Below are 25919 nucleotides of genomic sequence, written 5' to 3' on the forward strand. Positions count from 1 at the left end.
CTTGAACAACAGCTGAAGCTGGAACAAAGCGCTAACATGGACAAAAGGGAGACGGGGCCCTTTGTGGAAAAGAAAAAACATTGCTAGTGGTCTGGCCAGCGCTTCATCGGGAATTGAAGAAATAGAAATAAACGGTACGGTATAATAAAGTCATTTTATTTACCTTTGTGATGGTCGTTGATGGCTTGATGAAATGGATAGCTTTTTGCATAAAGTGTCTCAAGGAGCTCTAGGTTGTACATCTTGGAAGTTGTGATATTGCAACAGCAACAGATGCAGGCAGACACACTAGAAACTTCAATAATTTGTAATTTAATTTTAATTAATTAGCTGCTGTGAAATTACATTTCCCCACTGCGAGCTTAATAAAGGCAAATACAATCCAATAGCTGGTTCCCTTGCTTGTCTTTTTTCTTCAAATTGTACAGATAGCTTGTGCGGGTTATTTGTGGAGCCTGGTTGATGGGATATTTTAACCTTGCAGTCTACACTCTGCCTTTGAACTATCAAAAATGTTGAAATGAGTCCAAATTTCACTGTGTTTTCTAGCCATTTTCTCACCTTTTCACTTTTGTGTTTCCTGCTCTGTCGTCTCCCTTTCGCGCCAGTGTGATTCTGTTTCTATAACCCCTCCTCCGCTCACTGCTGCGTGTGTTCCCGTCCTCCTCTACCACGGATCTTGACCAATCACGTGCGGCTTTAAATGAAGACAGGGGTCAGGGAATAGAGGGGAAAAAGCTGGCTGCCATTTCAGGAATTCCAAGAACTGGCTTGTTCGCCAACGACACATGACTCATTGTGGCGCTCAGTGTTTCCCGAAAAATAGTTTGAATGCCAAGATTATATTCTCGCGAATTTAACATTCATAAGGCGAAAAGTTTGTTTGCTAAATCATTCGTAAGCCGAGGTATCACTGTACAGGACTTATGAGGATGTGCTAAAAAATATACATCTATTTAAGGCTATTTGACTGGATAGCTATTAGCTATCTTGCCGGCTAGCTATTAGCCGTCTAGCTGGCTAGCTGTTGGCTACCTGGCTATCTATTAGCTATTCATTAGCTATCTATAGCGAGCTGGCTAGCTATTAGCTGTCTAGCTGGCGGGTTGTTAGCTGACTAGCCATTTAATTTTGACACTGTTGACCCAGTGTCAAAATTCAATCCACGTTCGATCTTAGTGTTTGCAAAAGGCGTCGCCACAAAAATGGAAGCTTCAAATTCCAAAGTGGCGCATACCTGTAACAGATGGCGTCCATGTTGGTTTGTGGGGGGTGAAATTTGGGTCTTCATCTGACATGTCGTGTTTCTTTTCAACACACGTGGCTCACATTAGGGCGTCCGACTTGAAGCGCTGCCAGAGTGCACGGTTGTCCAAATCAGCTGTGCGGACTCGCAAAAAAGTCCGTGTAATGCTCAGAAGTCACTAAAAAAAGAAAAGACAGAGAAAAAAAAGTAATATATCATCTTTGTTTGGTTGGCGGCATGAAAAATCTCACTAACTTGATGATGACGGCTCACTTGACGCAAATGGAAATGGAAGCTTTCCGGCGATGTCATCAGGACACTCATTAGGTGTCCAATCCAAGTGTTACACTCTTGGCTTTGCGGCAGTAGATGGGAAGGAAGCATTTCGGTTGAGGACTGGATGGATGGATGGATGGATGGATGGATGGATGGATGGATGGATGGATGGATGGATGGATGGATGGATGGATGGATGGATGGATGGATGGATGAAAGAATAAATGAATGAATCGATGGATGAATGGATGGACGGATGGCTGAATGGAGGAATGGGTTTAGGATGGATACATGGATGAATAAATGGATGGAAGGATGGGCGAATGGGTTTAGAATGGATGGGTGGATAAATGAATGGATGATGAATGGAGTAATGGGTGAATTGGTTTAGGGTGGATGGATGATGGATTAATGCATGGATGGGTGAATGGAGTGATGATGAACGGGTTTAGGATGGATGAAAGAATGGATGATGAATAGACTGATGTATGAATGGATTTAAGATGGATGGATGGGTGGATGGATGAATGCAGTGATGGATGAATGGGTTTAGGATGGATGGATGAATGAATAATGCATGGATGAATGAATGTATGGAAGGATGAATGGATGAATTGAGGGCTGAAATGATTGATGGATGGATGAGTGGGGGGATGGATGAATTGGTTTAGGATGGATAAAGGAATGAATGGATGGATGGTTGAATTGGTTTAGGATGGATGGATGAATGGATGGATGAATGGAGTGATGGATAAATTGGTTTAGGATGGATGGATGAATGAATGGATGGATGGATGAGTGGAGGGATGGATGAATTGGTTTAGGATTGATGGATGAATAAATGGATGGATGTATGGATGTATGGATGCATGGATGGATGGATGAATAGGTTTAGGATGGATAAATGAATGGATGCATCGAGTGATGAATGAATTGGTTTAGGATGGATGGATGAATGAATGGATGGAAGGATGAATGGATGAATTGAGGGATGAAATGATGATGGATGGGTTTAGGATGGATGAATGAATGGATGGAAGGATGAATGGATGAATTGAGGGATGAAATGATGGATGGGTTTAGGATGGATGAATGAATGGATGGAAGGATGAATGGATGAATTGAGGGATGAAATGATGGATGGGTTTAGGATGGATGAATGAATGGATGAAATGATGAATGGATGAATTGAGGGATGAAATGATGGATGGGTTTAGGATGGATGAATGAATGGATGGAAGGATGAATGGATGAATTGAGGGATGAAATGATGGATGGGTTTAGGATGGATGAATTAATGGATGGAAGGATGAATGGATGAATTGAGGGATGAAATGATGGATGGGTTTAGGATGGATGAATGAATGGATGGAAGGATGAATGGAGTGACAGGTACACGATCAAAGAAATTGGCGGGGAGCAAAAACGATCTACGACCGCCATCACTCGTCTCCAATTCCGTTTGGACTTTACCAGACGGGCGAGAGGCGGGCGAGCTTTGCCCCCAAAAGCTTTTGGCCCGAGGATCTAAAAGGGGTGATGCGTGCGCTGGTTGAGGGTGGACATTATCAGCTGATTATCTCCACCTGTCTCTTCTTCATGGCTGCCCTCTGCCGTGCGCGCCCTTTAAGCTTTTCAAGATGCGAACTGAAACTTCTGCGGAGGAAGCCGCCAGCTGCTTCTCGTTGCTCACCATCCGCGACGGCCATGAGAAGCAGCAGCGCCGTCGCTTGGCCAGCCACTCGCGGCCTCGCCAATTTCATCGTTGATTTTGTTATTTTGATCCCCGTCGCCATCGAATGCTGTAAACAAAAATATTTTGGGATTTGATTTAAAGGACAAAGGAAAGTAGAAAAATATGTTTTATGGGGACCTGGGAATGGATTATTCTCATTTTAATGGTTTCCTATATGAAATTAATTTTTGGAATACACACTTTTCGCTTTACACACTCTGGGAACCAATTAAAGGACAACCGACGTCTCCGGACATGGTGTGTCCATAATTTGTAAAATCACTTCAAATGACTTCTACTGAGCGTATTTTACAAAGATTCCACGGCATATAGCTATATTTTACGTTTTAAGACGTGCGCTGAATTTGAGGAAGGCTTGTTTTCGAGTTGATGACGATGCCTGACGTGACGTCACGTCTGGAACGCCCCTGACCGAGAAAGCGACACACAATGCATTTTGGGTACTTTGTTTGGTCTGAAAACTTCGTGTTGATGCCGAAATTAGAAGGAAAACACATAAATAACGCGATGGTGAATCGTTGTGTGTTGCACCAAGACTACTATTTGATACTAGTTGACACAAATTCCCAGCAGACAAATCAGCCCATTTCCAACGGAGCTTGGGCGCCATTTTGTGCATTTCTGGGAGCTACATTGGAATCCAGACGCCTCAAAATGATCCGGAAGGACTTCTTTAATCGATTGCAAACATTTATTTATTTATTTCATAACTTTGCTGCTGTGAAATGTAAATTTCTCCACTGCGAGACTAATAAAGGCAAATCCAATCCAATCCAATCCAATGCTTTCCTCTTCAGAACTATTTGAATCATATTCTTAACTGGATGAGTAACAAGTAAGCATCTTCTCCGAATCTGAAGCCATTCGTTTGATTCTAGAGCAAGGCAAGTCGTCCTGGCGTGACGTCACGAACAAGGGGTGGGACCTTCTGAAACTCGCAATTTCCGGGGGCATTTTGAAGTAGTTTTGGGACACTTGAACTCATTTTTATTGGTGTTTTGCATTTGACTCAAAATGTCAGCCTGCGTGTTTTGGTTATTTTAGATGTTACAAAACGTCAGTTGTCCTTTAAAAAAATGTCAGACATTCATCCATTGATTAGAGTCAAGCGTAAAGTCGGGTACACACATGACGATAACCCGATTTTTTTTTTTTGTCTTTGTGAACAAATTATTATTTATTTTTTGGGGGGTAAAGCAACAAAATGGGACATTTGTCAAAAGATCTGAGACTACATCGAAGACAATAATTTGGCTAATTTCCCAAGGCCAGTTCACAACAGAGTCCCAAATTTTAAGGCAATCCAATTCCTAATTAGTGAGTATAGTTTTGCTTTTTTGCCTTTTACTGAGTGAATTGCTTGTTCTGTAGCAACAAAGGGACATAAGTCTTCTTGTGCCGGTCCCAAGCCCGGATAAATACAGAGGGTGTCAGGAAGGGTATCCAACGTAAAAGCTTGGCCAAAATAATCACACCTCTTAAGATGGAGGACACCGAGTCACTGTGGCAACCCCGTGAATGGAAAAGCCGAAAGGAAAAGTAGAAAGGGGATAATCTTAAAATATTTTCAACGGGAAAAATCGCATGCGATCGCTCAAAAATGAAGACGAACCAAAACTCCACCAGATGGGTCAATTTTACTGGAGTGAAGACTTGGTGGGGAATATTCAAAGCATATTTCATATTGTCTGTGCCAACTTGTTTTGGACTCAATGATCCCAACACACCCCAGACAGAAGGATCTTTTTTTTCAGGGGGTCAGATCCTTCCCTACAAAATCAGGATATCTATCTATCTATCTATCTATCTATCTATCTATCTATCTATCTATCTATCTATCTATCTATCTATCTATCTATCTATCTATCTATCTATCTATCTGTTTCTCTCTCTCTCTCTCTCTCTCTCTCTCTCTCTCTCTCTCTCTCTCTCTCTCTCTCTCTAGTCCCGGTTATATCGATATTTTTTCGGACTCCCTTGAATATCGATATAACGAGACTTTATATATAATGAAATAAAATTTAATATTTAAAAATATAATTTTAAGCAGATTCTTTACTTACAGACAGTGTAGGTGTTCAAATATAGATTATATAATATTTAAAAAATATATTGCATATAAAAAATATATGTTTTAGATATTATCTATAGTTTTTATTTTAAAAAAATCTTCAAAAAGAAGATTTTTTTTATCTATGTTTTATTTAATCTATAATTTACATTTATATATCTAATAATTTTTTTAACGCGGTCACAATCAATGCTAACGTCTCCTCCCTTCCTGGCGTGATTGAATTTGGATTTTGCCTGCGAAGGCGTTCGGGTGTCTGAATATGTGAGGCGAAAACAAAAGCGAGGCGTCTGTTTGACTGCGTGTTGCTTTTCCAGTAAAGTGTGACTCACCCAAGTCATTCCGGAATAACAACAAGTCGCACGTCAGCCTTGATTGCAAAGCTAATTTCGAGATCGCTTGAACGCAGGAGGACAATGACATCACGTCAAATGAATCACGTTTGATTATAAAACATAATCATAATAAAATAAATGGCTGACTTTTAATGACGCTGCCATAAACTCCCCCCTGATCCTTTGAAATCACCAAAGTGCCATTGAAAATCCAAAAAGGGTCCGCGTTGAGGCCCCCGGCGGCGAATGAAACAACAGACAGGTACCCCCCCCCCCCTCCCGTCGCCCGGCTAATAAAACGACCCCCCGTGGCCACTTGGTGAGCGAGCGGCCATTGGATTGCGATGGCCGCTTGATGACAAGGTGTTTGTAAAATGGCATTAGGGGCCCTTTCATAAAAGCTTTAATTGGCGGCGGCGAGCAGCTTGAAGCGTTTAGCTCTTTTTGCTTCGTGCCATAACGACTCACTGCGTGGAAGGGGGTGGTGGGGCGGGATGGAGGGGGCCCGAAATGGCGGGCGGGGACCCCCACTGTTTAGGGTTTGCTTTGATACGGGAAGATGGAGGGGGGTAGCGCGGACGGGGTGGGGGGCATAGTCACCCCCACACCCTTTCTCCCAAACACGTATAAATATACGCCCCCTCCATCCCATAATACGACATAGCTTTTCTGCTCGATAGTCACAGCCATCCAATTCAGCCAAAATACCAAGACCGTCTCATTTTACATGAATTCTTCAAAGGTGAAAATACACCACCATTATTCAAAGTAAATAATAATATATCAAGTATGATCTCTATTGATCACCTGCTACAGGAACATTTGAATATCTTAATATTAGTATGGATTGTGCACTGTAGCAGCTTTAAAAGAAACACACAATAAATAAATAAATACAAATAAATTAACAGATAAATAAGTAAATAAATAAATATTTCAACTGATAAATAAATAAATAGATAAATAAATATATAAATAGAAATAATTTAACAGATAAATAGGTAAATAAATAAATATTTCAACTGATAAATAAATAAATAGATAAATAAATAAATAAATAAATAAATAGAAATAATTTAACAGATAAATAAGTAAATAAATAAATATTTCAACTGATAAATAAATAAATACATAAATATTTCAACCGGTAAATAAATAAATAAATAAATAAATAAATAAATAAATAAATAAATAAATAAAGAACAATAATGTAACAGATAAATAAGTAAAGCAAATAAACAAATATTTGAATTGATAAATAAATAAATAAATAAATAAATAAATAAATAAATAAATAAATAAATAAATAAATAGGTAAATATTTGATAAACAAATAAAAAAAACAATTGGAAAATAATTTAAGAGACACATAAGTAAATAAGTAAATATTTGAACTGATAAAACACAAATAAATAAATAAATGAAAATAATTTAACAGATAAATAAATAAATAAATAAATAAATAAATAAATAAATAAATAAAGAGAAATAATTTAACAGATACATAAGTAAATAAGTAAGTGATTAAATAAATAAATAAATAAATATTTTAACTGATAAATAAATACATCCATACATATTTTGGGTGGGGGCTCACACTCAGGAAATCTGAGCAATTGATCCGAATGGTGCATGGCACATGCTACAAAAGTTTACCTTTGGTGGACTAACTCCTGATAATTATTAGGGGGCGGGGGAGGGGAATAGATAGAGGAGTCACTGAAAAAGGTAGTGGGCAGGGTGTGGAGGGTCCAGTAGGATTTTCCATGCCCTTGTGTATATTCTTGCAGATGCAAGATGACAAAAAAGATTCCTTGTGTGTTATACATACTTGGCCAATAAAGAGGATTCTGTTACTGATTTCAGGGAGGGCCTTACTATAAACTTGGACTTGTGTCCAAAATGTGTAAAGAAACATCATGAAAAAATGTTTAAAAAATATAGTTTTTTATTAGTGGGTCGTCGCCGGTCACCCCTTTGATTGATTTTGGCTCTGTTGCCGTAAGAGTGCAGCAACGTCACCCCAATCAACTCAAAAACAGTTCACGGCCTTGACAGTTACAAAAAGCAGCGTTTTTGGAGCAATTATTCTGCTTATAAAGTCATTCGAACCACGATGATGTACTACTTCCGGGATCTGAACTTTAACCGGACCTGCAGAACGGGGGACGGGCCTGGGAGGGTGGGGGGGGGCTGCGCTTGTTGATAAGGGTCAGAGTGAATTTGTTGAACAAATGACAGAAGGGACGGTGCACTCGGGTGCTATTGGTGCACAAATAACCTGCCGTAATTAGCGCTGCACTTGTGACCCAAGTGCCAAGGTTAGCATGACGGTCGCTCCCACTTTTCACAGCGCCGTGAGGGGCCACGGCCAGGTGCACCCCCACACCCCCATTGGAGAGAAGGCAGACTTCAGGCTATTTGGAGGCGATCTGGGGTAGCTAAAGGGGTTAGCAAACAGCAGCCGTGTTGATTCTACTGATTGGGCTGAGGGCAGGCCGGGTGAAGATCGGCGGATGTCAACAAAGAGGAGGCCTTGACGCTCCGCTGTCGCTCACTCAATGTCACCTGTGTCACTAAAAATATCCTCGTCTTCTCGAGCCTGCGATGTTTTTTTTCGACGGCACATCGTGTCCTGCTAAATAAAGTAACAGGACTGATTCAGTGTGCAAGATTTACACATAAAAATTAACTCATTCACTGCCATTCATGAATTTATTCGGGAATTGAAAATATGACATAGTACGTCATTCCCGATTAGTTTTTTTTTTTTTTTTTTTTGCTTGGGTGCCGATAAAGCGCTGGCCAGACCTCTAGCGATGTTTTTTCCCGTCCATGAGCGAGCAGCATTTGCCTTTTGTCCATGTTAGCCCTTTTTAAAGCTTTAGGTGTTTATAAAGCGTTATATCAATCAATATTTATGTATTGTATTGTATTTTGTACAGTCGCCCCCACTTCAAGTTCATATAACTCCAGACCCATATAACTTTGGAATTAACTCCTTTTTTCCAGGACCCACAGAATATTGAGTTGTAGGACTACATAAACATTCAATGCAGTGTAAGAAACCTGAGACTCTCTTCTTTCATCAGACAAAAAGAGTTACAGTGATACCTCAGCTTATGAACTTAATTGGTTCCCAGAAATTGTGTGTCAGGCGAAAAAATTTGTCTTCCAAACATTAATTTCCCAGAGGAAACCATTATAATGAGAATAATCCGTTCCCCGGTCCTCATAAAATACAATTTTCTACTAAATAAGCCTTAAAACGACACAAAATATACCTTATTTTATGTATAATAAATGTACTATTGTATTGTAATTAAAGAAATAAACTGCACAGTATAATAAAGTCATTTTATTTACATTTGTGATGGTCGTTGATGGCTTGATGGAATGGAGTGGGAGGAGGTGGGAGGGAGGGAGGGAGGGAGATACTGTTTGGAAGGAGAGTCACATTCCATAAGTTACATGGGTCTGGAGTTATATGAACTTGAAGTGGGGGCGACTGTACAAAATACAATACATATTGTTTTGTATAGCGCTTTATAGCGCTGAAGCTGGAACAAAGCGCTAACATGGACAAACGGGAAACGCTGCACTTTTGTGGAAAAGAAAAAACATTGCCAAAGGTCTGGCCAGCGCTTTATCGTCACCCCAGCAAGAAAAAACAAAACCCAAACAAATTCGGGAATGGCGCTCTATGTCATATTTTCAATTCCCGAATAAATTCAGGAATGGCAGTGAATGAGTTAAACATAGGTCATATATAGACATTAAATGCCATTCATTCATTCATTGTTAGTTTTACAATACAACACAATATTTCTCCACTGCGCGACTAATAAAGGCAAATCCATCCAATCCATCCATCCACTACTATACATGTTGATTTAAAAAGCGTTTTTAATAGCGCTTTTAAAGCTTTGACGGAACAGATTCATTGCATGTCCGGTGATTTGAGAATTTACACATTTTTGTGTAATGCAAAAAAAAACAAATAGAAAAGAAGTTAAAAAAAAGCATCCTTTCTTGCCCGAACCGCTTTAAGGCGTCAAAGTCATTTTTTGCCGCGGGCCACATTGTAGTTATGGTTTCCTCTCGAGGGTCGTTATGAATTTGGGGAACCCATTAGAATGTTTAAATCCCTTCAAATATTACATATAGAGCACACAGCAAATTAATGAATAACTTGTTTTCAAATCTGAAGTCAAGAATAATGACTTTTATTGTGGTTGACATCCAAAAATATGAAATTTTGGCTCAGATTTTAGCAATCATCATGGAATTTAACAAGTTTGATTTGCTTTCGCGGGCCGAAAAAAATGATGTGGTAGGCCGGATTTGGCCCGCGGGCCTTGACTTTGACACCTGTGGCGTAGACGGATCGCCGACCCCCGCAAGCTCACATTTCGAACACCTCATCGAAACCGAGAGAGGCAGCTTGGTGTTTACTTCTCTGCATGCCGCGTGTTTGCCGTGGAGGCCCGAGTGACTGGAATCATCCGAGGAATCATTCAACGTTCCTTCTGGGGTTCATCCCAGAGGGTTTGAAATGCGCTAGCCCCCCCCCCCCCCCCCCAACCCCTGCCGCTCGGGGTCCTCGGATGCGGGCCCACCCCCCGGGGACTCATTTTGAAGACGACACCGCATTTTTGCGCTTAATGGGAGTTCTTGTGAAGCCTCGTAATGAGAAAAGCAGGTGAGCTTTTTTTCTTTTTTTTAACAAGGTTTTCACAGTCTTAAAGTGCCAACACGCCGGCTTTGCCGTTGGTCGTGGGAGCCTGATGCTTCTTGGCGAGTCAGCGTTTTTTTCTTCTGTCGGAGGGACGGGCGTGATTTTGCAAAATGGATTTTCATGCTAAGATTTTATTTATTTATTTATTTATTTATTTATTTATTTATTCAGTCATTAATGTATGTGTTATGTATTTATATACTGTATGTTTGTATGTATTTATTTCCTTATTTTTTCGGTCATTTATTTATTTATTTATTTGGGTATTGATTTGTTTATTTCTTTATTCAGTCATTTGTGTATTTATTATGTATTTATTTATGTATTCATGTGCTGTATGTTTGTATGTATTTATTTCCTTATTTATTCGGTCATTTGTCTATTAATGTATTTATTTATTTATTTATTTATTCAGTCATTAATGTATGTGTTATGTATTTATATACTGTATGTTTGTATGTATTTATTTCCTTATTTTTTCGGTCATTTATTTATTTATTTGTGTATTGATTTGTTTATTTCTTTATTCAGTCATTTGTGTATTTATTTATTTGTGTATTGATTTGTTTATTTCTTTATTTATTCAGTCATTTGTGTATTTATTATGTATTTATGTATTCATGTACTGGATGTTTGTATGTATTTATTTCCTTATTTATTCGGTCATTTGTCTATTAATGTATGTATTTATTTATTCGGCCATTTATTTATTTATTTATTTATTTATTTATTTATTTATTTGTGTACTGCATGTTTCTATGTATTTATTTCCTTATTTATTTGGTCATTTGTGTATTTATTCATGTATTTATTTATTTGGTCATTTGTGTATTTATTTATTTATTTATTCATTCAGCCATTTATTTATTTATTTATTTATTTATTTATTTATTTATTTATTTATTTATTTATTCCGTCATTTATTTATTAAGTCATTTATTTATTTATGTATTTATGTTATTATTTATTTGTTTGCCTTTAATATTCCCACAATGGGGAAATTTGCAATCTACAGCAGCAACATTTCAAGGGGGGTACGGGGGGTAAGTATTCTATGCACAAAAGAAAATGTCAGGAGACTGAAATGTACAACTGCACAAAAAAAAGTTTCATCAAAAAGTATAAAAAAGCATCGTTGCAATTTATTTATTTATTTATTTAGTTATTTATTTATTTATTTATTTATGTCAATCAATTGGATTGGACAAGTGTTGGTCCCATTGGCGTTGTTGTACAGTCCAACAACAATGAAGCTTTAGGTAGCGTGTCACTTGGTCTCGCAAGTGCTCAAAACTATTCATTTGGTTTGGCCAAACCATTTTATGAGCACAAATTCCTAATTTCTGATGTCTGCAATGAAAACCGCTAGCCCAGTCGGGTCTTTTCATCTCTTTTCAACAAGCCAATGTATTATTTTTTTAGGGTTGTTTTTAGCCAGAACATGAAAAACAATTGCGCTTGTGTCATCTTCTTGGATGGAGTGGACAATAAGCACCTTTTGAGCCGTGTCAAGTCAGCGATTTGACAGTTCATCATTCAAAAAACAACCACAACTAAAAAAATTGTCAGAATATGTGTTCTCTGACATTGACATTTTTACTATACTGAAGGCTAGTTGCCCCGTTTGCTGATTTCCCCTGGCCCCTGACCCATGGCTAGCATAGAAAACGTGACACAATGTACTTCAGCGCTAGCTTGTAAATGGACATTAAGTTGGCAAAGATTGGAAAACGTGAATGAATCTCGAATCGGAAGCTGTTAGCCAGTTAGCTCAACTACTAGCTAGCAAACTGCAGTGCACAAATCCTTGCTAGTTGAGCGAAACAACACAGACCGGTTCTGCGCCCTCAAAATCAGCTAGTTTCAGCGCTGTTGTTGTTGTTGTTGTTGTTTTTTAAACGACTGGAGAGCCCTGTATAGCTCTCAAATCGAAAGCAGATAGCCAACTAACTCAACAGTTAGTGGGCAAACGGTAGCGCTCAAGTCCTTGCCGGTTGAGCAAAACAACATGGAGAGTGGTTCCGCCCTCATCAAAATCTATCAAAAATCAGAAAGCTAGTTTCAGCCTGTTGTTGTTGTTTATTTTAAACGATTGGAGAGTGCCGTTAAGCTCTTGAGTTAGAAGCAGTTATCTTAACAGCTAGCCGGCAAACAGTAGCACTCAAATCCTCGCCGGATAAGCGGCTAGTTTCAGCGCTGTCGTTCTTTTGAACTACTGGAGAGCCTCGTTTAGCTCTGGAGTCTGAAGCCGTTAACCAGTTTGTTCAACAACTAGCTAGCAAACAGTAATGCTCAAATCCTTACTGGTTGGGCGAAACAACACAGAGAGTGATTCCGCCGCCTCGAAGTAGCTAGTTTCATCCCCTTTATCTCTAGAGTTGGAAGCAGTTAGTGTTCGGTAAAAATGATCATTCTTTCTGGTTCGGGTCCTTGGATGGTGTTGTGATCATGTTAAATCAGCAGGAAGCAAGGTGATGTACAAAAAGATTATTTATTTCTTGGGCAGCAGAGAGAGAGATATGCTTTTCACAGGAGGAGAGAGCCAAAAGGGGGTGGGGGGCAGCCATTTCCAGCACATATATACCACGGGAATGACATCATTTTGAAAGAACCTATCAGCTATGAGATACAAGGGTGAAATATGATACTAGACTGAAATAAGATAGTTTAAGGTTATAAACTAAACTACATACATATATAGACTAAACGAACATATACAAATAAACTAAACTACATACAGTGATACATTGGCTTACGAACTTAATTGGTTCCCAGACAGTGTGTAGGCAAAGTGTGTATCCCAAAAATTAATTTCCCATAGGAAACCATTGAAATGAGAATAATCCGTTTCCAGGTCCCCATAAAACATAATTTTCTACTTTCTAATTTTCTGAGCCTTAACATTACACAAAATATACCTTATTTTATGTATAATAAATGTGCTATGGTATTATAATGAAGGAAATAAACTGTACAGTATAATAAAGTCGTTTTATTTAACTTTGTGATGGTCATTGATGGCTTGATGGAATGGAGTGGCCGGTTTCCTCAGCATTAAACACTTGATGAGGAATGTAACTTTCTTTCGCCATCTTGAGGAATGATGCCGTGTAGGTACTTTCTCTGTGATACTTTTATCTAGTTCCTCATCAATTATGTTCTGTTTAGCTGGGTTGATCAGTTTTTGCATCAAGTGTACAGATGGCTTGTGCGGGTTGTTTGTGGAGCCTGCTTGATGGGATATTTTAACCTTGCAGTCTACACTATGCCTTTGAACAATCAAAGTTGAAACTCTCACTGTCGTCTGCCTGTCTCTGTAATGTTTAAACCACCGCCCCTCACTGCTGTGTTCTTGGCCAATCAAGTGGCTTTCACCGAAGACTGGGGGCGGGGAATAGAGGACAAAAACAGTTGGCTTCTATTTTGTTGTTATAAGAATGGGCTCGTTCGCGAACACATCACTCATTGAGGCAGCTCCGTGTGTATCCCAAAAAAAGTTCGTATGCCAAGGTAAAATTTTCAGAAATTTAACGTTCTTAAACCGAAAAGTTCGTAAGCCAAGGGGTTCGTAAACCGAGTTATCACTGTACATATATAGACTAAACTAACATATAAAAATAAGTAGAAAGTAAAAACCTTAGATGTTTTAGATTGTGTACATAAAATAGTTCTATCTTAACAGCTAGCTGGCAAATAGTAGCGCTTAAAACCTCGCCGGTTGAGCAAAACAACACAGAGCGGTTCCGACTCCTCAAAATCGGCTAGTTTCAGCGCTGTCGTTCTTTTGAACCACTGGAGAGCCCATTTAGCTCTCTAGTCTAAAGCTGTTAGCCAGTTCGTTCAACAGCTAGCTACCAAACGGTAATACTTAAATCCGATGAGCTAATTTGAGCGTTGTCATGTTATTTTTTAACAAATGGAGCGCCCTGTTTAGCTCTCGAGTTGGAAGCAGTTAGCTTAACAGCTAGCTAGCAAAGGGTAGCGCTCAAGACCTCGCTGGTTGAGCGAAACAACACAGAGCGGTTCCGCCCCCTCAAAATCGGCTAGTATTCAGCACTGTTTTTTTTTTAAAAGGGGATTGCTTTGAGGTTAATCTCACCCGTAAATCAAGTAAGCTCCAGTGAGGATTGCCCCTTTGGAGGAAGACGTTTCCTTTGTTTTGAGAGATACTGTAGCTATAGTGACCTTACAGCGGGTCTGTTGAACACATTTTTCGAAGCAGACGTAAATTGTTCCAGCAGGATGTGATGCATGTAATTGTATTTACAAAAGCAGGGCCCAGCAGACTTTGACACGATAAACACAACTGCCTCGCATGTTTCTGCTCATTTATGCGAATCAATAAATGAGCCCAACGCACACAAAAAAAGAAGCCCATTCTTCACATTCAAACTCAATTCAGTCTCCTCGACATCTGATTTCAAATAGAACAATCCAAACACATGTCATGCAAATGGTCACCTTTAATGGAGAGTTCATTAAAAATAAAATAAATAAATAAATATACAAATACATATAAAAAAAATAGACATACAAATACAAATAAAATAGATTAAAATAAAATAGAAATGAAAAGAAATGAAATAAAAGCCCTCATTAAAAAAAATGAAAACAAATACATAAATAAATAAAAATAAAACACAATACGATAAATTAAAAGAAAATAATATACAATAGAATACAATACAATAGAATAGAATACAATACAATACAATAAAATACACATGCAATTAAAAATATACTTTGCAATTACAAATACAAATAAATGAAACGAGATGAAAAAAAAAATAAAATAAAATAAAATAAAATAAAATAAAATAAAATAAAATAATTATTTAGAAAAAAAACTTGGGAGTGAAGCATGAATCCTTTAAATGAGCCCAACTCACCAACAAAAAAAAAGAAGACGAAGCGCATAAATACATAAATAAATTAAAGTAAAATAAAATACAATACATTAAAAAATAATATACAACACAATACAAGTATAATAACATAAAAATAAAAACAAAAGTAAAAATGAAATGAAATAACATTAAAATAAGTTATTGACAAAAAACTTGGAATGAAGCACGAGTCCTTGAAATGAACAATTCAAATGCTTTTCATTCAAATGGTCACCTTTAATAGAGCCTTCATTAAAAATAAAACAAATAAATATACAAATACAAACAAAAATAATAAATAAAATAAAATACAGTAAAGTCTCGTTATATCGATATCGGATATATCGATAGTCCCGGTTATATCGATACTATTTCTATGCACGCACGGAGAAAATTATATGCAAACAGGGTCGGATATATCGATAGTCCCGGTTATATCGATATTTTTTCGGACTCCCTTGAATATCGATATAACGAGACTTTACTGTAAAATAATAATAAAATAAAATAAAATAAAATAAAATAAAATAAAATAAAATAAAATAAAATAAAATAAAACTTGGAGTGAAACATGAGCCCTGGTAGCTACTCCGAACATGGCCGACAGTTAAATTTCAATCATGGGCTATCGAGTTTTTCTTCCTGCGTTGTTACAATATACATGTGCACCTATTTTGGTGGGGTTCATGACAACGGGTTTGTGGAGCAATTTTTTAAAATTGTTTTCAAACTTTTCCGATGGCTGCCTCAAAATACCCAAAATACAAACAAACTAAACAGATCAATTTCCACGCATGCTGACAGCCGACAATAAACGATGATTCCAAAAGGGCCTTTGCACTGACGACCATTGTCCACATGAGGTTTTTTTTAAAGCATAAATTAACCCTAATTAGGTTTCAATAAATAAATAAATAGATAAATGAGGCGAGAAACAAACAAAAGTGTCGTCAAGCTGCCGCCGTGCCGTCATCTGGGTCTGACTGTCGTCTCATTTACATCATCAAGACTCTTTTCTCACACACTCCGGCAAGGGAAGTCTCATGCCAGCGTTCCCCCTTCCCCATAGATGGTGACAAGTGGCATCCATTTGGGCAAACAATGCCCGCCGGCGACCTTCCCGTGCCGCCAAGGCCTCGTTGGCAAAGGCTCTCAATGACCAGTCGAGGGTAAATTAAAATATTAAAAGCGACCCAGTGAGAAGTCTGCAGATGTCGAGGAGAGATCTCCGAATTCGAGGGGTGCCCCATGGCCCTCAACTAATCCCACTTTATCCACGAGAGACGAGCTGTCAGATCTGGGTGGGGGACACACAAAAGCGGGACAAACACGTGAGTTTTGATACGTTTCAACGACTGTTTAATGAGTTCTATATGGAGGCGCACTTGCGACTTCAATGGCCACAAAGAGAGACTCAAAGCAGATTTTTTTGAGGGGGGGACTAGGGTTTCAAAAAAGAAGAAAAGAAAGCTAGAAAAAAAAAAACAATTGTATAAAATTTGGGATAAAGGAAAAACACCTGGAAGTGGAAGTTTTATTTTTAAGTCAACTAGCATGACTTAAAATGACTTTTCCATTTTATTTTCTAAATATCTACAAAGGTCAATCGACATTCTCAGGGACACAACCCAAAACCTTAATACTGTACTTTTTAACTGTAATGCAGTATTTTTTTATCATAAATTGAGTGTACCGTATTTTCCGGTGTATGCATTCAGTGAATGGTCTTTTTTCGAACTTTTTCCATATACAGTGATACCTTGGCTTACGAACCTAATTGCTTCCCAGACAGAGTGTGTAAGGCGAATAGTGTGTATCCCAAAAAAATATTTGCCATAGGAAACCATTAAAATGAGAATAATCCGTTCCCAGGTCCCCATAAAACATAATTTTCTAATTTCTAATTTTCTAAGCCTTAAAACTACACAAAATATACCTTATTTAATGTATAATGTGCTATGGTATTATAATTAAAGAAATAAACTGTACTGTATAATAAAGTCATTTTATTTACCTTTGTGACGGTCATTGATGGCTTGATGAACTTTGTCTTACGAACTTTTCGGTTTACGGACGTTAAATTTATGAAAAATTTATATTGGCATACAAACTATTTTTCGGGATCCACACAATGAGTGATGTGTCGTTCGTGAACGAGCCCGTTCTCCGAACAAAAAAATAGCAGCCGACTCATTTTTGTCCACTATCAGAATCAGAATCATCTTTATTGCCAAGTATGTAGAACACACAAGGAATTTGTTTCCGGTAGAACACGCTGCACTAGTATCGTCATCAAAAAAAAAAACTGCTAAGTGGCACTATACAGTTCCATTTTGGCTACTGTTGAAAGAGTTCAAAGAGTTAATGGCTTGGGGGAAGAAGCTGTTTAAATGTCTGCTGGATTTGGTGCGCATGGATCGGTAGCGCCTGCCTGAGGGGAGTAGCTGGAAAAGGTGGTGGGCAGGGTGCGGAGGGTCCAGTAGGATTTTCCGCGCCCTAGTTTGGATTCTTGCATTGTGCCACCAGTCTTCGGTTAAAGCAGGGGCCGGGAATCAATGGCTCGCGAGCCATATATGGCTCTTTTGATGATTGAATATGGCTCGCCGATAAATCTAAATACATATTCTCGGCTTTTTCTGTTCATTTTCTGTTGGGGCTGCAGTTGGCGGAAAGCGCAATTTTGATTGGATGACACTGACCTAGGTTGATGGAAAGCGTAATTTTGATTGGATGATACTGGCCGTCAGTTGAAACAGGTAAACGTCCCTTTAAATGAGCCCGACAAGTACACTTCAGCTTGAATGCACCGGAGGATTCGCCTTTGTGGAGAGAAAATGTTCTGATTCTAATTTGCAATGAAACAATACCATCGATGAAACAGTCAAATGTTAGTAACATTTTAACAAGCCCCATGTTAATGTTAGCATCAATATACTTCTGTGAGAAGTATGTTGCATCGCAAGTGTGGAAGCTAATGAGCCGTGTGCATGCTAGCTAGCAGTAACTTTGCGTATGGACCCGGCAAGTAGACTTTCATTCCGATCGTTTGGCTGGATTTTTACAAATCATGAGGAACGGAAAACCATTCATGTTAACGGTGAGTACTATCACAAAGGTATTTTAAATAATACATTCTGACATTTTGTTGAAAAGTGGCCGCGTGCGTGCGTATGTGTGTGTGTGTGTGTGTGTGTCTGTGTGTGTGCGTGTCTGTGTGTGTGCGTGTGTGTGTGTGTGTGTGTGTGTTTGTGCGTGTGTTGTGGCTCTCACTGAAAAACATTTCTAAATATTTTACTTTTATGGCTCTCTTAGTCAAAAAGGTTCCCGAACACTGGGTTAAAGCCACGTGATTGGTCTAGAACGCAGCAGTGACTGGAGGCGGTTTAAACATGAAAGAGACAGGCACACGACAGAGAGAGTGAGAAAATGGATTTGAACTTTGATAGTTCAAGGGCAGAGTAGACTGCATGGTTAAAATTCCCATCAATCAGGCTCCACAATAACCCGCATACGGCATCTGTACTCTTGATGTAAAAAGCCATCAACCCAGCGAAACATAACACAATTGATGAGGAACTAGGTAAAATTATCGCAGAGAAAGCACCTACAAGGGATCATTCCTCAAGATGGTGAAAGAGGAAGGGTACGTTCCTCATCAAGTGTTTAATGCTGATAAAACTGGTCACTCCATTCCATCAAGCCATCAACGACCATCACAAAGGTAAATAAAACGACTTTATGATATAGTAGAGTTTATTTCTTTAATTATAATACCATAGCACATTTATTATACATAAAATAAGGTATATTTCGTGTAGTTTTAAGGCTTAGGAAATTAGAAAATTATGTTTTATGGGGACTTGGGAACGGATTATTCTCATTTTAATGGTTTCCCATGGGAAATTAATTTTTGGGATAAACACTTTTCGCCTTACTCTGTCTGGAAACCACTTAAGTTCGTGAGCCAAGGTCTCACTGTATTTGACTTTTTTTGTGGATTTTTACATGCGGGTAAAAATGACCCACAACATAATCATCAACACAATATCAGCGTTTAAAAAAAAACCAACGGCAGGTTGATTGACAATCACTTTGTCTCACCACTGGTGTTCCAGATGGCATTGGTGTGGTTCTTGTATCCGCTCTTGACGCACTCGTCCACGTAGGATTTGGGGTCACATCCGGACACGAGGATTTCCCTGAGGAGCGCGATGTAAGCGATGGCCAACCTCAGCGTGTCGATCTTGGACAGACGCTTCTCATAGGGGAAGGTGGGCACGTGGCAGCGCAGCTCCTCAAAGGCCGAGTTGATGCTCAGCATCCGCTTGCGCTCGCGGATGTTGGCGGCGTGCCTCTGCACCTTGTACGGCTGCTGCGCCGCCTGCAGACGCCGCGCCGCCGCCGTCCCGCCCCGCCGACGCTTGGACGAATCGGATGACTCATCGCCGCCAAAGCCGTCCGATTCCTCATCGCCGGGGGATCTCGCCTCAAAATCGGCGAAGGTGACCTCAGGGAAGACCGACTGACAGCCTAGCGATGACCAAGGCGACAATTGACCGCCCGCCGCCGCGCCGACCCCGCCGCAATCCAGCAGCAACGTGTCCAGCTGGGTCTGAAGCTGCAGGTTTTGCTCCATCTGACCCCAGAAGGCGAAATCTGGCGAGGCATCTTGGTCCAGATCGAACAAGACGTCCTCCATGGCGCGATTTTAGATTTTTCGGGGAGGTGGCGCGGGGAGGCCGCCGGCCGCGCTGGTGGGTGAGCGAGTGACGTCCGCCGCGCGTTAAATACCTCCAGGGGCCTCCCAAAAGGAACCTCTTGAAGACCCTCGCTAAAAAAACAATTACAAAGGGATCGGTTGATCTCTAAATGACAAAAAGAATGGGCCGTCCAAGGGGGAGAACACGTGTCCAATTATACCCCCCCTCCACCGCGCCACCTCCTCTCATCCTGCCCTCCGCCAAGTAGTCCCGCTAATATTGACCAAAAACACTCAGCATTTAGTGAGTGGAGGACTCGCGTCGCTCATTAAGTGGCCCAGCAGGGCCCCCCGGACCCTCACCCTCACATTCAGGCCTGTGAATGAATGGCCACGTTTGGATCTATTTAAGCTCAGCTGACTACTGTCAAAAACACACTGAAGCCCTTTTAATAAATCTTTTAAATCTCATTTTATGACCAAAGTGGCTCGTTTGCATAATTTAGCTTAATGCATAATTGCTTAATTCTTCATGCATGCGCGATGAAAGTCCAAGCGTCAAAATAAAAGAGAGAATTAAGAAAAAAATCGTGGTAATAGGGAAAATTATTATTTAAAGGACAACCGACACCATTTTTTTTGTTTCCTAACTGACATCAAAAAAGCATTTTACAGCATCTGAAATACCCAAAACACGCAGGCTGATATTTTTAGTCAAAACACCAATAAAAATGACTTAAAGTGTCCCAAAACTCCTTCAAAATGACCTCGGAGATGCTGCCCCCTTGTTCGTGATGTCACGCCAGGACATCGTACCTTACTCTAGAATCAAAACAATGGCTTCAGATTCGGAGAGACTTTCTCTCTTCATACAGTTCTGAATACGATTCAAATAGTTCTAAAGAGGAAAGCATACATGTTTGCAATCGATTAAAGAAGTCCTCCCGTATCAATTCGAGCCGTCAGGACTCCACAAGATGGCGCCCAGGCTCCATTGGAAATGGGCTGATTTGTCTGCTGGGAATGTGTGTCAACTAGTATCAAATAGTAGTCTTGGTGCAACACACAATGATTTACCATCGAATTATTTATGTGTTTTCCTTCTAATTTCGCCATCAACACGAAGTTTTCAGACCAAACAAAGTGCCCGAAATGCATTGTGTGTCGCTTTCTCGGTCAGGGACGTGTGATTACGTGTGATTACGTGTGATTGCCAATGCGTGCATATATGTGTAAAATTTGGAATACCGTATCTTCCAGTGTATATCTATTTACTATATATTAGCTACAAAGCTAGCTAGCAATCTAGCTAGTTATTAGTTATATATTAGCTAGCTAGCTATATAGCTAGCTAACTATTTGCTATCTAGCTAGCTATTAGTTATCTATTAGCTAGCTAGCTAACTTTCTATCTATTTGAGTTATTCTGGGTTGAGTGAACGCTGCCACTGCTCACCCACAGAAGAACCGATCCTGTGACTGTAAAGTGAACTTGAGAGTTTTGAAAGGCACTTATAAATAAAATATATTATTATTACTATTATAAAAATGTGTTTTTATCATTGTCACTCAAATTCCAGGACCCACAGAATATTGAGTTTTAGGACGACATAAACATTCAATACAGCGTGAGAAGCCTTACTCTCTTCTTTCATCTGAAAAAAAGAGTTAATTCGTAAATTATATGGGTCTGGAGTTATATGAGCTTGAAATGGGGGCAGATGTACAAAATACAATACATATTGTTGAGCATATTGTTGAGCTGAAAGCTGGAGCAAAGAGCTAATATGGAAAAAAGGGGAATGATGCCCCCTAAGTCATATGGATCCGGAGTTATATGAGTTTGAAATGGGGGCAGATGTACAAAATACAATATACAGGTAACATCCGGCTTAAGACCAGTGCGATTTACGACCACCCGTACTTATGACCACGGCCGTCAGCGCAGAGAGCAGTGCAAGGAGAGGGCAACCGGTCGAACACCAGAGACCCAGACCCACGCCCGCCCGCTCCCGTGGCGTCCGAATCAGGTCGTTTGCAAGTCATTTAGCACCGAGTCTCTATCCAACATTTTGAATTGATTTCGACTTACGACCATTTTGACTTACGATCGTTTGTCAAAAAACCGAACCCGGTCGTAAGTCGGATGTTACCTGTATACATATTGATTTATATTGCGCTTTAACAACATCTGAAGCTGACATAAACAAAAGACACATGTTGGCCCCTTGTGGCAGGAAAAAAACAAGAGTTAATTCCTAAGTTATATGGATACGGAGTTATATGAGCTTGAAATGGGGGCAGATGTACAAAATACAATGCTATACATACATATTGGTTTATGTAATCATAATAATAATAATAATAATAATAATACATTATATATTAAGCGCCTTTCAAAGCTCTCAAGGACACTTTACAGTCACAGACAAGCAAAGGAACTATTATAAATACAATACAATCACAAAATAGAATACAATTTTACTTTGCTGCTGTGAAATGTAAATTTCTCCACTGCGAGACTAATAAAGGCAAATCCAATCCAATCCAATAATTAAAATACAATGAGAAATAGAAACAAGAGAAAGAGCTACAACAACAGCTGAAGTTGGAACAAAGCGCTAACATGGACAAAAGGGAAATACCGCCCCCTTGTGGAAAGGAAAAAAACATTGCCAGAGGTCTGACCAGCACTTTATCGACACCCAAGAAAAAAAAAAAAACCCGTAAACCCAAACAAATTGTGAATGGCGCTCTACTTTTTTTCAAAGTCCTGTTTGATTGTGTGTGGGGGGGCTGCGGGTGTACCTAATCAAGTGACCTGCCACATATTTTTGCACAAACAACCCCAAAATGGTATCTGGCTTTTTTTTAATTCGTTCCACATGCATTACTGTAAATAATTTGATCCCGGTAATAAAAAAATTGACTTGTGAAGTGCAGACTGCAAATCATGTCAGAAATGTGGATTGGAACATAATCCACCCAAGGGTGCTCCTTGCAAACACGCCGCTTTCTATTTCCTCAAGTCCTCCTCAAAGTTAATTCACCGCAAACGTGTTTACGCTTCTGACAAAAGAAAGAACAAAAGCAAGAAAGGGTGTGGGGGGGTGGGGTCTTCACAAGCAGCTGATTCTAAAGCAAAGATGGGTGACGCTTAACCCCCCCAAAAAAATCAATAAAGTGAGAAGAGGCGTTTGGAGTTTGGAATAATTGACACAATGTTTAATTTCATTGAAGATGCAAAAGCCATTTTGTTTTTGAAATTGGATTTGGAAAATATGTTGCAATTTTTAAAAACTCAATATTGAACAGATGATGACAACAGATTCCCCCCACCACCTTAGTGAAATATAAGAACAACATAGAACGACATAGCGATGCATGTGACAATCACTCCGTACGCAACCGGAGTCATGCATCAGTCTTAGCAGAGGATAAAGAATATATAGTTGTGGATATCGTAATATTGTCCGTCTACACGCCTATGCTCTAATACAGGGGTGTCAAAGTCATTTTTTGCCGCGGGCCACATTGTAGTTGTGGTTTCCTCTTGAGGGCTGTTATGAATTTGGGGAACCCATTAGAATGTTTAAATCCCTTCAAATATTACATATAGAGCACACAGCAAATTAATGAATAACTCATTTTCAAATCTGAAGTCAAGAATAATGACTTTTATTGTGTTTGACATCCAAAAATATGAAATTTTGGCTCATATTTTAGCAATCATCATGGAATTTAACAAGCTTGATTTGCTTTTGCGGGCCGAAAAAAATGATGTGGCAGGCCGGATTTGGCCCGCGGGCCTTGACTTTGACACCTGTGCTCTAATATTTGTAATCAGGGAATTGTTGCTGGAAGGGCTATGAACCATTATTAAAAAAAAAATTTAAATTTATTTATGCATTTATTTATCTATAAATCTATTTATGTATTTAGTAGTCTTTGATATTATTATTATTTACTTATGTATTTATGCATTTGTTTATGTATAAATGTATTTATTATCAGTATCACTATTATCGAATACTATTTATTTATTAATTTATTTATGCATTTATTTAGCTATAAATGTTATTTATTTATTTATTAGTGTGTAATATTAGTATTACTTATTTACTTATTCATTTATTAATTTATATATAAATGTGTTTATTTATTATCAGTATTACTATTATACAATATTATTTATATATTTTATTAATTTATGTATGCATTTATTTATGCATTTATTTATCTATAAATCTATTGATTTATTATTATTATTATTATTATATGACTTATTTATTTGTGCATTTATTTATGCATCTATAAATTTATGTATTTACAAGTATGTGTTTATTTACTTTTATTCTTTAATAATATTAATTAATTTATTTACATACAAAACACTTTCCATAATTGTATTTAGGCATTTATTTATCTATAAATCTATTGATTTATTATTATTTAATATTATTTAATTACTTAATCATTTGTGCATTTATTTATGCATCTATAAATTTATGTATTTATTTTTATTCTTTAATAATATTTATTCATATATAAAACATTTTATATATAAATGTATTATCGGCATTATTATGATCCAATATTTATTTGATGAATTTATTTATCTATACATCTATTTATTTATTATTCTTTAATATTATTATTATTTATTTACTTATTTGTGCATGTATTTACTTATCTATAAATGTATTCATTTATTGTCAGTATTACTATTAGGCAATATTATTTATGTATTAATTACTTTTAATATGTTTAAATATTTTAATAACGGACCCTCTGAAACAATTGTCACACCCTGCGTTTTGAACTGGGGTCTCGTTTTCGGGGTCTCTGCCTCATCGAACGAGTAATGAAGACAGAAGCAGCCAGTCCGGACCCCTCTGAAGTGGTCCGAAAGCCCACCCCGTCCGGCTCTCCGAGTGTCCCTGTCAGCACCTTCTGGCTCCTCTCTGCCAAAGACAGCGCAAGCCCAGCTGACGCTTTACGCGTGGGGGTCTGTTGGGGGTCCTGTCACAACCAGACCGCCGCCCTCATTGTTTGGCTTACAATTCATCCGCTCGCCGTTGCGCAATCGATGCCATTCGCACGCGTGTCAAGTGGAAAAAGACGGGCCAAAACGATGAAAGGGGGGTGCTGCTAAAATTCAAATCAACACGACACGATGGAGCAACAGACAAACTGCCTGGTCGGCGCCAAATTGACCTGATGAACACAACCATAGACAGCTGTCAATCAATCGGCGAGCAACCTTTCACGCATGTGTCCTCACTCGAGGCCAATTTATAATCTAGCATGAATAGAACAGATTAAAAACCAGAATGCCTCAACTGTCAGTCAGAAGGATGTCAAGGACGTCAAATTACGTCAAAGCTTATCGGCAGTGTCTCTCATGACAAAAAGTTAGCGGACAGCAGGGCAGACAATTCTGAAAAGTTGTCTGCCCGTCCATAAAGTTGCCTGCCCCATTTTTCACAACTTGAAAGAAGACTAATCGCAAAAAAAAACGTTGCAAAGTGTATTAAGGATTTTTTTTTTATTAAGGATGTACCTACCACAAATGCTCCCTTGCTTAATTTATAGTAAATAAAGGGATATTTACTATAAATATCCCTGATGATTTTGCTCCAGTTGTCATTTGTCCATACACTGTTCGGCATGTTGCACAATGCAATATTTGCATTGCGTCGTCTGCTACAAGCCACGTGAACTCATCTTTACACTATGCTTTTAATAATAATAATAATAATAATAATAATAATAATAATAATAATACATTTAATTTCTAAGTGCCTTTCAAAACTCTCAAGGACACTTTACAGTCACGGGATAATGTACGTTTACGTTTTGTAGCGTCTTAAATTTTGTTAGCTTCTTTTGAATCTTTCCTATGGGGCTGA

General features: G+C 38.6%; 1 protein-coding gene across 1 annotated transcript; it reads right to left on the minus strand.

Annotated features, from left to right (window-relative positions):
* Positions 1 to 15175: 15175 nt before the first annotated feature.
* On the minus strand, positions 15176 to 20366 carry LOC148894482 (uncharacterized). Its single transcript, XM_089002648.1, has 2 exons — positions 19410 to 20366; positions 15176 to 16605 (listed from the first exon to the last, which is right to left on the minus strand). Exons 1-2 carry the CDS (start codon positions 20005 to 20007, stop codon positions 16568 to 16570), a joined length of 636 nt encoding a protein of 211 aa, XP_088858774.1. The 5' UTR covers positions 20008 to 20366; the 3' UTR covers positions 15176 to 16567.
* Between the last annotated feature and the right edge of the window lie 5553 nt (positions 20367 to 25919).

The sequence above is a fragment of the Hippocampus bargibanti genome, linkage group LG08 (assembly GCF_051943395.1).
Source record: "Hippocampus bargibanti isolate YZ-2025 linkage group LG08, ASM5194339v1, whole genome shotgun sequence".
NCBI lineage: Eukaryota > Metazoa > Chordata > Actinopteri > Syngnathiformes > Syngnathidae > Hippocampus > Hippocampus bargibanti.

Bases quoted from the DNA above. Each gene is read 5' to 3' on its own strand.
- LOC148894482 (XM_089002648.1), bottom strand. From the start codon at position 20,007: ATGGAGGACGTCTTGTTCGATCTGGACCAAGATGCCTCGCCAGATTTC. The intron at 16,606-19,409 runs GTGAGACAAAGT...TCCCCCACCCAG, and splicing joins TGCCATCTGGAACACCAGTG to ATCTGACAGCTCGTCTCTCG.